The sequence below is a fragment of the Crocuta crocuta genome, unplaced genomic scaffold (genome assembly GCF_008692635.1).
Source record: "Crocuta crocuta isolate KB4526 unplaced genomic scaffold, BGI_CrCroc_1.0 scaffold176, whole genome shotgun sequence".
Taxonomy (NCBI): domain Eukaryota; kingdom Metazoa; phylum Chordata; class Mammalia; order Carnivora; family Hyaenidae; genus Crocuta; species Crocuta crocuta.
Window position 1 is genome coordinate 3,354,342 of NW_027531905.1, and position 13,810 is coordinate 3,368,151.

General features: G+C 38.7%; 1 protein-coding gene across 1 annotated transcript; it reads left to right on the plus strand.

The window, feature by feature from the left end:
• The first annotated feature begins 871 nt into the window (after positions 1-871).
• Positions 872-12,973, plus strand: LOC144240276 (chymotrypsinogen A-like). Its single transcript, XM_077774587.1, has 6 exons — positions 872-968; positions 2,336-2,603; positions 4,597-4,757; positions 10,740-10,838; positions 11,830-11,963; positions 12,603-12,973. The coding sequence occupies exons 1-6, from the start codon at positions 944-946 to the stop codon at positions 12,765-12,767; spliced, it is 852 nt and encodes a 283-aa protein (XP_077630713.1). The 5' UTR covers positions 872-943; the 3' UTR covers positions 12,768-12,973.
• Positions 12,974-13,810: the final 837 nt, after the last annotated feature.

Consider the following 13,810-nt stretch of genomic DNA (forward strand, 5'->3'; position numbering starts at 1 on the left):
TACAGCAGATGTCTTTTCACTGTCACTGTCAGGACCACATTTGTAACAACTTTTGTGTTTCTGAATTAAGAAAGGGTCATCATTAAGGCTGCATTTGGGCAGCCTGTGTGTCTCAGCCAGTTTGGGCTGCTGTAACAAAAATACTGTAAACAGAGTGGCTTAAAATCCAAGCATTTACTTTTCACAGTTCTGGCGGCTTGGAAGTCCAAGATTTGGTGTCTAGTAAGAACTCCCTTCTTAATTCATAGCTATCTTTTTGCTCTGTCCTCACGTGGCAAAAAAAGTAGTGAGAGATTCTCTGGGGCTCCCTTCTAAGGGTACTAGTTCCATTCATGAGGGCTCTAGCCTCATGACCTAACCACTTCCTGAAGGCCTCACCTCCTCAATACCATCACATTTGGGATTAGGATTTCAACCTATGAATTTGCAGCAGAGTTGGGGGCCACAAACATTCGGTCCAGAACATTGTCCTGTTACTTTTGTTTCTCTGTCCATTTACCTTCACCAGCAAGCCTCTTTTCTCATTCTTATGATTGTGGATTATCATGGAGTTGTATATCATTTTCATATCAAATGCTAGCCTAGTCTTTTCCCTCTGATCTTTTAAAATCTATACCGTTCCTCTGCTGCAGTCAAATCATGAACTCCATCCTATAAACCTCGACCTTGCATTATCAATAATCATCCCTTTACCAATTTTAACAGTTTAGAATTTAATGTCTCCTTTTTGCCCTTTTTCCTATGTTACTGCCCAGAAGAACTATTTTAATTATTGAATATATCTCATATTGCAGCACATTTTTGTGGTTCCAAGAAAGAACTTGTCTTAATATCCAGTGGTGCTTACCTGACTCTGAATTTTAAGACTGATTGGTCTGTGGGAGAAAGAGGTTTTAAACTTATTTTGGAAGACACAATTCGGAAGCATTCACAAGAAAGTAGTATGGGGACCCAACTGCTTGTCGATGGTAAGTAATGATTTAAATATATTTATTAAAGCAGAGACCATATATGTCAAAGTAGAACCCGTGGAACACTGGTTATAGGCTCCTTGGTAGTCATCTGCTTTGATACTCAAACCAATATAGTTTCATTTCAAACCACTTCTTAAAGCACAAGACATTGGTAGTTTAGATAGATCATGTGAGGCAATAGTTAATTGGGGTGTGTGCAAGTGTATGTGTGTGCCATTTTACTTAAGAAATAATGATAAACATAAAAGGCAGTTGCTATTTAAAAAATCCAGGGCATTTTGCTACTTAAGAAATGATAAACATAAAAGGCAGTTGCTATTTAAAAAATGCCAGCAGGGGGCAACTGGGTGGCTCAGTCCATGAAGCGTCAGACTCTTGATCTGGGCTCAGGTCATGATCTCATGGTTCCTGAGATGGAGCCCTGTGTTGAGCTCTGTGATGACAGTGCAGAGCCTGCTTGGGATTCTCTCTCCCTCAATCTCTCTCTCTCTTTCTCTGTCTCTCTCTTTCTCTCTGGCCCTCCCTCCCTCATACTCTCTCTTGCTCTCTCAAAAATTGAATGAATGAATGGATTTCTGGTGTAAAAAAGAAATTTCAAGTAAGGAACTTTACAAATAAGCATATCTTATAATTCCCAAATTATAGGCCCTGAGAGAGTTTACTTAATTTTCATCTTCAGGATATACTTGTAAAAGTCTCTTGTTTTTAATTTCCTGGTGGATTTCTTTTTAAATCTGAGAATGAAGTAAACACAATCCTAGAAATTTTCCTTATGATTTTCCTTTATATATAAGTCTCACTTGGAATACATATAGTATGAAGTGTTTTAGTATGTCTAGGTGTATTATCCTAGGATAACACACATAATGCCAAAGAAAGAACAATGTCTAGTAATTTCATGATGAAGCGTAATATTTTTTAAATCAATTTGTTTTGGTTTGTCTATATTAATACTTTAGTTAACTTCATTAATTTTTGCTCATTTTAAAACAAATGAAAGAAAAGAGGAATCTGATCTCTTGCTAAGAATCCTAGTGTTTTTTTTTTTTTAATGTTTGTTTATTTTTGAGAGACAGAGAGACAGAGCATGAGCAGGGGAGGGGCAGAGAAAGAGGGAGACACAGAATCTGAAGCAGGCTCCACACTCTGTGCTGTCAGCACAGACCTCACTGTGGGGCTTGAACCCACAAACCGTGAGATCATGACCCAAGCCGAAGTTGGACGTTAAACCAACTGAGCCACCCAGGTGCCCCTAAGATTCCTAGTTCCTGACCTACAAAAGAAATAAACAACTCCATTGTGAGATTTTAATAGATTTCAATAAGCATTTCTATCTAATGTTTTCTTGTTACTTTTCTCAGAGATCACAGTAGAAAACAGTCCTGGAAAACAGCCACCCCAAGACACATGTGGAATTCCAGCTGTTGACCCGTTTCTAATGGAAGGGTCTGAGAGAAACACAAACATGCTGCCCACTGGGCTTGGGGCGCCCAGGGTGGTTGGTGGCCGTGCAGCACCTGCAAAGTCATGGCCCTGGCTGGTCAGTCTGCAGCACCAAGGACAACATTTCTGCGGAGGGGCTCTGATCGCGAAGCAGTGGGTCCTGACAGCGGCGCACTGCAGCTTCAGGTGTGGGCCGGTGTGGGGCAGGGGGCACCAGAGCGGCATGAGGGTCCACAACAGGTGTCCTCCTGCCCCCCCACCCCAGCATCACAGGAAACAGCTCCCGATGATGCAGTCCCCGTCATGCAAATGAATGAGCATAGTATCTGGATGACACTTCACGTTTCACTAATACATGTACTACTAAGAGCTTTTAAATATAGAAGGTGCTTCCTGCCTTTAGGTATAATTTAGTTAACAAGGAACAACAATCCCCTATCTTTCCTCATCTATAAAATGGACATATCTTAACATTTTTGTATTGGCTTCTTTTTAAAAAAATTTTTTTTAATCATCTGTTTATTATTGAGAAACAGAGAGAGACAGAGCATGAGTAGGGGAGGGGCAGATAGAGAGGGAGACACAGAATCCAAAGCAGGCTCCAGACTCTGAGCTGTCAGCACAGAGCCTGACATGGGGCTCGAACCCATGAGCAGTGAGATCATGACCTGAGCCAAAGTCGGACACTCAACTGACTGAGCCACCCAGATGCCCCTTATATTGATTTCTTAACACTGTATCTAGAGCACAGGCATTGCTCAAATGTGCATTCCTTTCCTCCTTGCTCTGATTACTGATCACCACATCCACTCTCAAATATCTACTTCCAAAGGTTTTTAAAGAAGTCCTTTAAAAGAAACATTTTTAAAAAATTTTAGCTGAATCTTGGTCTCAATGTGAGATGGAGATATCTGAAAACTCCTTCCTCAGAGAAGTGTTAGACTGGTGTTTTTGTTATATTTTAAAATCTTTTTAGTATGTTTATTTGAGAGAGAGAGAAAAAGAATGTGAGTGGTGGAGGGGCAGAGACAGAGGGAGACAGAATCTGAAACAGGCTCCAGGCTGAACTGTCAGCACAGAGCCCGACGTCGGGCTTGAACCCACGAGCGGTGAGATCATGACCTGAACTGAAGTTGGACGCTCAATTGACTGAGCCACCCAGGCGCACCTATATTGATGTTTTTAATACTGGTCTCCCAGCAGTAGAGATATGGTTGGCAGCACTTCACAATGGCCCACAGTTAAGTGAGTAGATCTAGTGTTTCAGCGTCTCAATGATAGGCTTTCTAATACAAGTATCTGCTCAAATAACTTGGTGAGCAGGAACCTTCAACGAATCAAAAACTCATTTTCTAGGGTGCGCCTGGGTGGCTCAGTCGGTTAAGCGTCTGACTTCGGCTCAGGTCATGATCTCACGGTTCTTGGGTTCGAGCCCCGCGTCAGGCTGTGTGCTGACAGCTCAGAGCCTGGAGGCTGCTTCGGATTCTGTGTCTTCCTCTCTCTCTGACCCTCCCCTGCTCACACTGTCTCTCTCACTCAAAAAATAAAAAATAAAAACATTAAAAAGAAAAACTCATTTTCTTACCACCACCCCTGCCCCCACTCCTTTGATAGAAATCACAAGAAGTTCTCCTTATTAAAGCAGTTTTAAGACTTTCATGCGCTGAGAATCACCTGGGGAGTTTGCTATAAATGGAATCTTAGAATCTTAATTCTGAATTTTGATTTGATGAGTTATGTCTGGGATTCTGCATTTATAATGCACATGCCAGATTTAATGCATGTGGCTCCTAGACATTTCTTTGAGAAGCATTGTATTGGGGAGAAGAGTAACTATAACTTTCAGAATAGGTGCTAGTGACCATTATATACGTATAACATATAATGTGTAATATTATGAATGTAATAATACATGGAATCATTGCCCTGAGATGTCACAAATCTTGTCAAGCAATACTAAATCAATTTTTTTTTGTTTGTTTGATGTTATGAAAGCCAGAAAGTAGATACTTTTTCTCAAGGATGAATTAATAAGAAACCCCCATTTTCTAAGAATTCAAGATAACAAAGATTTTAACATAGATTAGAAATGTTAGACAATATACTTTTAGTAATTTTGAAAAACTATAACCTCACTAAACATGGTGTCTGTTTCCCCACTCCTTTTTCTTATGACAAGTACCGTCACAGATGGCCTAGTAATAGGAAGAAGTTCCCTGTCCAACATAGGAAATGGTGATTTGATACCAGTGAAAGCCGTGTACACTCACCCTGGCTTCACCCAGTTCCCTCCTACTGATGATCTGTCTTTGCTGCATCTGGAAAAACCTGTTGAGCTAGGTCAGTATGGATAATTCTTCTCTAGGTTTTGAACCTTTGCCACACAGTTTTTATCTCCCATCTTGCTTAGAAATGCTATGCATACTTTGGAAGACCAATAATTATTTCAAAACCTTCTTATATTCTAAGCTACTTTCCCTAAAAGCTGAAACACCTGCTTAAAACATGTTACTTTTATATGTTTTTAACTGATGGAAGTCGACAGTGCCAAAGAAATATGTTTTTAACATGTCCTCTGGACTCTGAGACTCACTTTTAGGGGAGGTTTACCTAAATACTTAAAACAGGAGTTGAACTATCAGATGTGCAATTTTTCTGTGCCTTTTATGACTTGGTAAGGTCTTGTTATTTTTTAATGTTTGTTTATTTATTTATTTATTTATTTATTTATTTATTTATTTATTTATATTTATTTCTAGGAGAGAGAGACAGTGTGAGCAGGGGAGGGTCAGAGAGAGAGGGAGACACAGACTCCGAAACACGCTCCAGGCTCTGAGCTGGCAGTCAGCACAGAGCCCGAGGCGGGGCTCAAACCCACGAACCGCGAGATCATGACCTAAGGGAAAGTCGGACGCTTAACCGACTAAGCCACCCAGGCGCCCCTTTTTAATGTTTATTTAACCCAAGGCTGATGTGAACGTGTAGTGAGGAATTGTTCATCTCGGCTCTGTCACACAGTAGCTGTGTGATCTTGGGCAGGTTATGTAACTTCTCTGAGTCTCCGCTTGATCATGCGTAGAAAGAGAGTAACAGTCGCCCTCCTCCCTACTTAGCAGGGGTCCACATTCAACGGGAAAGTAAATAGAAGGGAGCAGAACTAAGGCCTGTGAACAGTCCCCACTCTCACACCCATGCCTTTCTGTGGATTTCTGGGGGCCCTGGGACAGTTTTTCTGCTCTCTTCCAGCTCTCTCCTGCGTTTCTGCATTCTTCGGCTGCTCCCCTGCTAATAGTCTCACTTCCCTCTTTAATGTCTTCTCCATTTTCATCCTGCAACCCCTGTCACGGTTCAGCCCACCATTTGCTTTCTGTGCTTTTCTGACTGAGTCAGTGAGAGCATCTAGAACAGTGTTGCTTAACCTTGGCTATGCATTATAATCTCTTGGGTTGCTCCTAAAACAAACTATAGGCCAAGGGACCTGGCATCAGTATTTGTTTTGTTGTTCTTATTTTGCTTATTGAATGCTTTTAATAAAAATTTTTTAATGTTTATTTTTGAGAGTGATGGAGTGCAAATGGGGGAGGAGCAGAGAGAGAGGGAGACGCAGAATCCGAAGCAGGCTCCAGGCTCTGAGCTGTCAGCACAGAGCCAAACGTGGGCCTGAGACTCACAAGCTGTGAGATCGTGACCTGAGCCAAAGTAACACCCTTAATGGACTGAGGCCCCCCTGCACCCGTAATTAAACTTTTTATGTTGAGATAATTATAGATTCACATGCAGTTATAGGAAATAGAAACAACAATGTATTTCTACCCTGGTTTCACCAATGGAAACATCTTGCAGGGTATTGACTTTGATACAGTCAAGATACAGAACATTTCTACTACCACCAGTGATACTGTTGCCTTTTTATAGCAGTGCTCATTTCCTCCTCCCCACCAGACCTTCGGAACCGACTAATCTGTTTCTATAGTTTCATCATTTTAAGAATGTTATATAAATGAAATTATGCAGAATGTAAATTTGGGGGATTAACTTTTTTTCACTCAGCATAATGCCCTGGAGATTTATTCATATTGGTCCATGTATCAACAGTTCATTCTTTTTAATTGCTGAGTAGGATTCCAGAATATGGATGTTTAACCATTCGTAAAAGTTTCACCATTCATCTGTCGAAGAACACCTTTTTTCCAGCTTTTGGATATTACAGATAAGGCTCCTGTGAGCATTTGTGTGTAGGTTTTGTATAAATAAAATTGAGCAGGAGTTTTCATTTCTGTGGGATAGATGCCCACTAGTACCATCACTGAGTCTTACAGTAGTTGTGTTTCAGTTTTGTAGGAAACTGCCAGGCTATTTTTTAGTCATGGAACCATTGTATGTCCCACAGAGATGTAGGAGTGATCTGGCTTCTCGACATCCTCATAAGTGTTTGCTCTTGTCACTATTTTTTTTTAAAGGCATTGTGATGGGTATATAATGATATCTTGCTGTAATTTTAATTTGTATCTCCTTAATGGCTAATGATACTGAACATCTCTCCAGTGTGCCTACTTGCCTTTTTTTATTTTAACCTCTTCAGTGAAATTGCTCTTCATAGCTTTGGTCATTTTTTTTTAAAGAGACAGAGAGGGTGCCTGTGCCTGGTGGGGAGGGGCAAATAGAGAGGAGGGAGGGAGAGAGAGAGCTCGTGGGAGAGGGAGAGGGACAGAGAGAATGAATATTAACACAAGGCTCAATACCACGACCCTGGGATCATGACCTGAGCTTAAATCAAGAGTCAGACGCCCAACTGACTGATCTGCCCAGGGGACCCAGCTTTTGTCAGTTTTCTTGGATTGTTTTTCACATTGTGGAGTTTAAGAATTTATATATTCTAAACACTACTGCTTTGTCAGATAGATGGTTAGCAAATATTTTCTTCCAGTCTGTAGCCTGTCACCCAGTGTGCAGACCCTCTTAACAGGGTCTTTCACAAAGCTTAGGTTTTAATTTTGATGAAGTCTACTTTCTTCATTTTCCTTTTATAGATTTTGCTTCAAGTGTCAAGCCAAAGAACTCCTTGCCTAGCCCCAGATGCTGAACATTTTTTTCTTATTTTTCTAAAATTTTTGTATTTTACATTTAACATCACGACCCATTTTTAGTTAATTTTTGTATAAGTTTTAAGGTTTTGGTCAAGGTTCATTTTCTTCCCCCAGGATGTCCAATTGTGCCAGCAACATCTGTGGAAGAGGCTCTTTTCCCTCCAATCAGTTGCTTTTGTGCCTTTGTGAAAAATCAGCTGAGCACATATACTTGTATGGGTCTATTTCTGAGATCTCTATTCTGTCAATCTATGTCTCTCCCCTTCTCCAGTACCACACTGCCTTGGTTACTGTAGCTGTGGAGCAGGGTTTATATTAAAAAGTGATTGCTCTCAATTTATTCTTTTTCAGGATTGTTTTAGCAATTCAAAGGCCTGTCCTTTTCCATGTGAATTTTAAAATAAGCTTATCTACGTCTAAGACACTTACTGTGATTTTGGTAGGAACTGCATTAAATCTATATAGATCACATTGGGGAGAACTGACATCTTTATGATGATGAGTCTTTCAATTCATGAACACAATGTATTTCTCCACTTATTTAGGTCATCTTTGATTTCCTTCACCAGAATATTGCCATTTTGAGTGCACAGATCCAGTATATGTTTTGCTAACTATATACATATCTAATCATTGCATTTTCTAAACAGTGATTATAAATAGTATTGGTTTTTAAAATAAAATTAATGTTTATTTTGTCTTTGAGAGATAGAGCACCAGCAGGGGAGGGGCAGAGAAAGGGAGACACAGAATCCAAAGCAAGCTCCAGGCTCTGAGAAATCAGCACAGAGTCCGACGTGGGGCTTGAACTCTCAGATTGCGAGATCATGACCTGAACTGAAGTCAAACACTTAACCGATGAGCCACCCTGATGCCCGACTAGTATTGTTTTTCATTTTAAATTCTACATTAAATGTGATTGACTTCTATATGTTGATCTTGTATCCTGGATTTTGCTGAATCTAGATTAGTATTTTATAAACTTCCCCTGGAAGTTTCAATATGCAACCAAAGTTGAGAACCAGTGTTCTAGAAAAGACCATTGGTGAGGTTTTGGTGTTCTTAAAAATACCCCCCTTTTTTTTGTTCTCCAAGGATCTTGCCTTCCACTCAGCACCACCTGGTGTCAACATCAACATGAAACTTTCTGTTCTTCTTCCCCCTAAGTATTTAGTTAGCTTATCTAATCTGTACCCATTCCTTTCTGTTCATTGGTAAGAGTAAGAAATGTCCTTTCTCCCATTCAAAATAATACAGTTTCTACCTGTGATTCTCATCCTCACCACCTCACCATGGCCGTCATGTGAACATTTATGGCCTATTTCTTTCTTGTCTTTTTATACTACTCTATGTGTACTTAAAAAATTGTAATATACCTATTGTAAGTTTTGTTTTATCCTGAGTTTTCACTTATTATCAGCATGGGTTCATATTCTTAAAATTTCTTTTAAAATGCTATTTTAATGACTACATAGTAGATTTTTCACAATTCTTATAAGTAGGTTGTTTCTTTTTTTTTAATTTAAATAATGCTGAATAATGCTATTCTTATGTATGTGTTTTTCTAGGTCTAGGATAGCCTCAAGATAAATTTCCCATAAGTAGAATTGCTAGATTTAGGGCATAACTATTTTCAAGATTCCTGACATAAGGAATATATAAGTTGATACATCCTCTTTTTTTTTGTCCCCAAAATGAGGCAATTTGGCAATATCTGTTAATTTCTAAAGTGTGTGCCTCCTGGCCCAGCAATTCTGTTTTCCACAAATACTGGCACTAATGCACAGATTGATGATCTAGGACATTTGGTGCAGCTTTTCAGGGGGAAAAAAATTAAACAGTCTAAATGTTTGCCAAGGGGATTTAATAAACTATTCTACATTCAATATTTAATACTGTGTACTACTAAAGGAAATATGATAGGTCTATATGCAATGATGTAGGTGATTTGACCATAATCTAGTAAATGAAGAAAATCAGAATAAGAAAAATGCCTGATTAAAAAAACATGTTGGTAGAGGGAAAATATTTTAGCTCGAGGAAATTTGTCAGGAAACAATATGATTGAGCAATGATTATCTGTGAAGGTAGCATAACATAAGATTTGGAATCAGTTGACATGTGTATAGAAAGGAGAGTAAGAAAAAAAAAACCAAGTTACAGAGCTGTATGTGATTTTATTAAGAGACAGCAGTAAAAATAAAGAACAAATCATTGAAATAAATGGTCTAGGACAGCAGATATGTTGAAATATTTAAGTGTGTGCAAAAGTCTGGATAAAATTGAAGTCAAAGAGCAAGGGAGAGCAAACACAGGAGCACTGCATTCAGAGAGAGAGAGAGAGAGAGAGTGTGTGTGTGTGTGTGTTTGTGTGTGTGTGTGTGCATAGGCATACACATAAACCCACAATATTTATAATTTTGTAATATATACAAATATGTTTTGTATATACACAAATTTTAGAGATAAGAAAAATTTAAATGCTTAAAAATGTCAATATATTTTATAATACACCTGGGAAGATAGATACAAAGATACTTACTAGCTGTAAAAATACTTTAAAAGTTTAAATTGCTACAAAAGTGTTTTTTCTCCATCCTTCATGTAATACCATTGAAGAGAAAAGATAATTATATTCTTCTGCACTGTTATATTCAACAAGGTTATGTCTTGAAGGCACATGGACAAAAAAGGCAGATGCATTTTTTAAAATGGTTAGTGGAAGGGCTCCTGGGTGGCTCAGATGGTTGAGCATCCAACTTTGGCTTGGGTCATGATCTCACATTTCGTGGGTTCGAGCCCCACATTGGGCTCTGTGCTGACAGCTAACTCAGAGCCTGGAGCCTGCTTCGGATTCTGTGTCTCCCTCTCTCTCTGCCCCTCCCCTGCTTGTGCTCTGTCTCTCTCTGTCTCTCAAAAAATGAATAAACATTTTTAAAAATTAAAAAATAAAATGGTTAGTGGATAAGAAACCATTTCTATGCAGGGCGTGTGTTTCTGTTGTTCTAGGAAGATATGGTAATACCTGGAACAAAGTGGTAAATGCAAACTGAGTTGACCCCTTATGAGTAATTAATAAATGGAGTCTTCTGGAAGCCTTATTTATTAAATTACAAGGTTAAAATGGGTACTGTCAGATCAAAATGGTTAGTTTTAGAGCCATCATTGAAGAGCAAACAATATAGATAATATTAATCCCATGGACTAAATGATATTTGCCTTTTTCTCATTCTAGGAGAGTTTGTATCTTTAATCTGTTTGCCAGGGAAATATGATAAAATAAATTTACTTTCCAAATGTATGACTGCTGGATGGGGAATAACTGAACCATATCGTGAGTATACTCACTGCCTTTTCCAAGATTAGAATCCAAACAAATATTTGTGGAGTATGAATTATTGTTTACTTATTTTTAATTTTTCTGTATTTTTAATAGGAATGATACTAGAAAAAGTCTTTTCCATAAGGGATCTAAAGGTGACTACTTGGGTTTTAGGACATCATATTCATTAGTATTAGTTCACGGATACTTGTAAAAACTTGTGCTAGAGAATATGTAGTGATTTTAGTACCTAACAAATATTTGTGTGTCTCATTTATATGTAATTTTTCCCCAACTGCACTGTGATCACACACACTTGCTTTCACAACAGTATAGGGGCCGCTTCTGTGAAAACCTCTACTTAAAGACACGAGCCTATTCCCAAAGATGTGATGCCTTTTTTTGAAATCGTAGGCTGGTACGAATGGTAAACAGTGGAAACATGATGTGAAAATAGTCTATATATAGGTCAAACCCATGACTCTGATCTCACTTCTACCATGTTCTACAATTGAGTTAACAAGTTAACGAATATCCAGTAAAATAAAGAACAAGTCAGAATGCAGTTTCAATTGTCACCTCCAGTGTCAGCACTTAAACATGAAGTCAAGTCAAAAGAATAAGAGCACCAGGAATCCAATGGAATATAGACTAAACGTGTAAAAAATGAAATGCATTGTTGGCTTTATCAGCAACTGATTTGGGTGTAAACTTCCTTGTCCTTCTATATAGTAACGTGAGTTTTCTATCTTCTTAGGACTGTACTAAAGACAAAAGAACCACATGAAGTGGGTTTTTTGCTTGTTTGTTTGTGTGGCTCCTGTTGTATAAGTGACCATGGGGTAATAATATTAGTTTTTCACAAATCACTTAACAAGGTCATTACAGTGCCGAGAGGAGAGAGTGGGTGGGACTTAACCCTTGAATATATATGGGCTATTTTTATCTTATCCTTTAAAAGCATTTGCCTAGGTTATATCTGTTTTTATTCCTTTCCTACTAGAAGATGAATTTTCTAAAACAGTGCAGCAGGCAGCTGTACCACTGATCAGTAGTACATCCTGTCGAAGTTACTGGGGACTGGAGATCAAAGACACCAATATATGTGGAGGGGCTGCAGGATCGTCCTCATGCATGGTAATCCAAGGACGGCATTCTCAGGGTGTCTCATGAATGGGTGTTTGCTGACCACAAAGAGGTATAAGTGCATGGTAGTTTTAAAATGAAAAGTGAGAAGAGGAAGTACTTGTTAAGCTGATGTACTGTCATTGCTAATTTGAAACTTGAGGTGAATGCAATTCTCAAAAGGAATTTCTTGTTCATTTGCTTCATTGATTATGTGAAGTTGATGATCCTCTACTCTTTTTGACCTATAAAAATAAGTTATTACGGTTCAGCTTCACAGCTGAATTAGGCAGCTCAAAGCATCTACTTCTAGTAGCACTGAAAATATAAAGATATTTTAATGTAACTCAAAACCATAATCTGGTGATTTATATTATAAGTAGATGCTTGAAACTTTCTGCAAGGCACAGTCTGTTGTCGGCATTAAACGACTTTGTGTTAAATGTACCTTTAGCCTCTTTTGGAAAGTAGAGATTTTGATCTGATTCAGAGATCTGTAACATTCACCAACTGCCTATTCGCCTCTGCTGTGGCGAGCAGAAATGAGAGATGGCAGAATGACATATGCACTGTCTGATCACCTCTGCAGTGGAGGTGAGCATCCACCGTGACTCGTGCAGCCCGAAGAGCTTCTCTTTTTGCTGGTTGCAGGGAGATTCGGGAGGCCCTCTGCAGTGTGCCCAGGATGGACAATACAAGCTCATCGGTATCGTGAGCTGGGGAAGCAGTAACTGCCAGCCCGCTGCACCGACGGTCTTTGCCAGAATTTCCGCCTACAGGGACTGGATCACATCTGTCACTGGAGGAGAAGCGTGATCACTAAGAGAGTAGCATGGTGGAATTGTGTTCATAAATGGGAAGGGAAATGCCTAACAGAATCCCTGAAAAATAAGCTTTCTCTTATCAGTGTTAAAAGACCCAGTGTCCCTTCCTCCAACCCTTGTCATGGAGGACCTTGGATTGGGTGTGTACATACGTTTAATGTTAAACATTGAACACAGAAACCTAATGTTGATTCAAGCCTCCGGGGAATTTATAATCTGAAATATCATTAAATTCGTATTTAGTATACCATGTATAGGTCATTATTTGAATACCATCATATACACTTTTACTCTTTTTCTAGTTTGGTAACTGTTAGAAGGTATGAAGCAAATGTTATTCAGTCCATATAATTCTTAACTCGCTCACACAGAACAGTGCACTGAGCATGGTGAGATAGGAAAGATCCCTCTAAGTTTCAGAATTTCAGTGAAAAATGGACATTTAAGGAATTATTTATCAGGCTTTTCACTTGATTTTTAAATTTTTAGATAAAATGTTAGGATATTTCAATTGTTTACAAAGCAATTAATTTGTCTGAACCTCAGTTAACTAATATGCTCATCTTTCTAAGTCGTAGCCGAAAATAAGGGAGAAGGAACTGAGGAGGGCTCTGGAGCCGGAAGACTGAATGAAATCCACCACAGAAATATATAATATAGAATGAGTAAGAGCCTGTGGCAACTCTTTTTTCTTATTTTATACATTTCCATCAAAATTTATCATTTGGTCTCCAAGATTACAGCATTCAGAAAGAGAGTATAGTTCAACTTTAGGTAAGCACCTGTATAACCCAATGAAAGAGGTTATAAGGACGTAGGCAATATGTTTTCTCATTCTCTCTCTGATCTTTCTTTCTCTGTCATTTCTTTGTCCTCAGCCCACACACTCTCTTTCAATCTCTGCTCTCTCTTGCAAATGCTACAAAGGGAAAGTTATAAATATCCTAGTATTTAGTAAAAACTTCATCCATGAATATTGTTCTAAACTGCCTGCATTGATTTAAATTGTGCTTTTCGACAGGGTCTCTGAGTAAA

What these genes read in the sequence shown, in the direction of transcription:
- LOC144240276 (XM_077774587.1), top strand. Translation starts at nt 944, where the DNA reads ATGGGGACCCAACTGCTTGTCGATG. An exon ending in GCGGCGCACTGCAGCTTCAG is followed by an intron (nt 2,604 to 4,596) that starts GTGTGGGCCGGT and finishes TCTTATGACAAG; the next exon opens with TACCGTCACAGATGGCCTAG. An exon ending in GGAAAAACCTGTTGAGCTAG is followed by an intron (nt 4,758 to 10,739) that starts GTCAGTATGGAT and finishes TTCTCATTCTAG; the next exon opens with GAGAGTTTGTATCTTTAATC.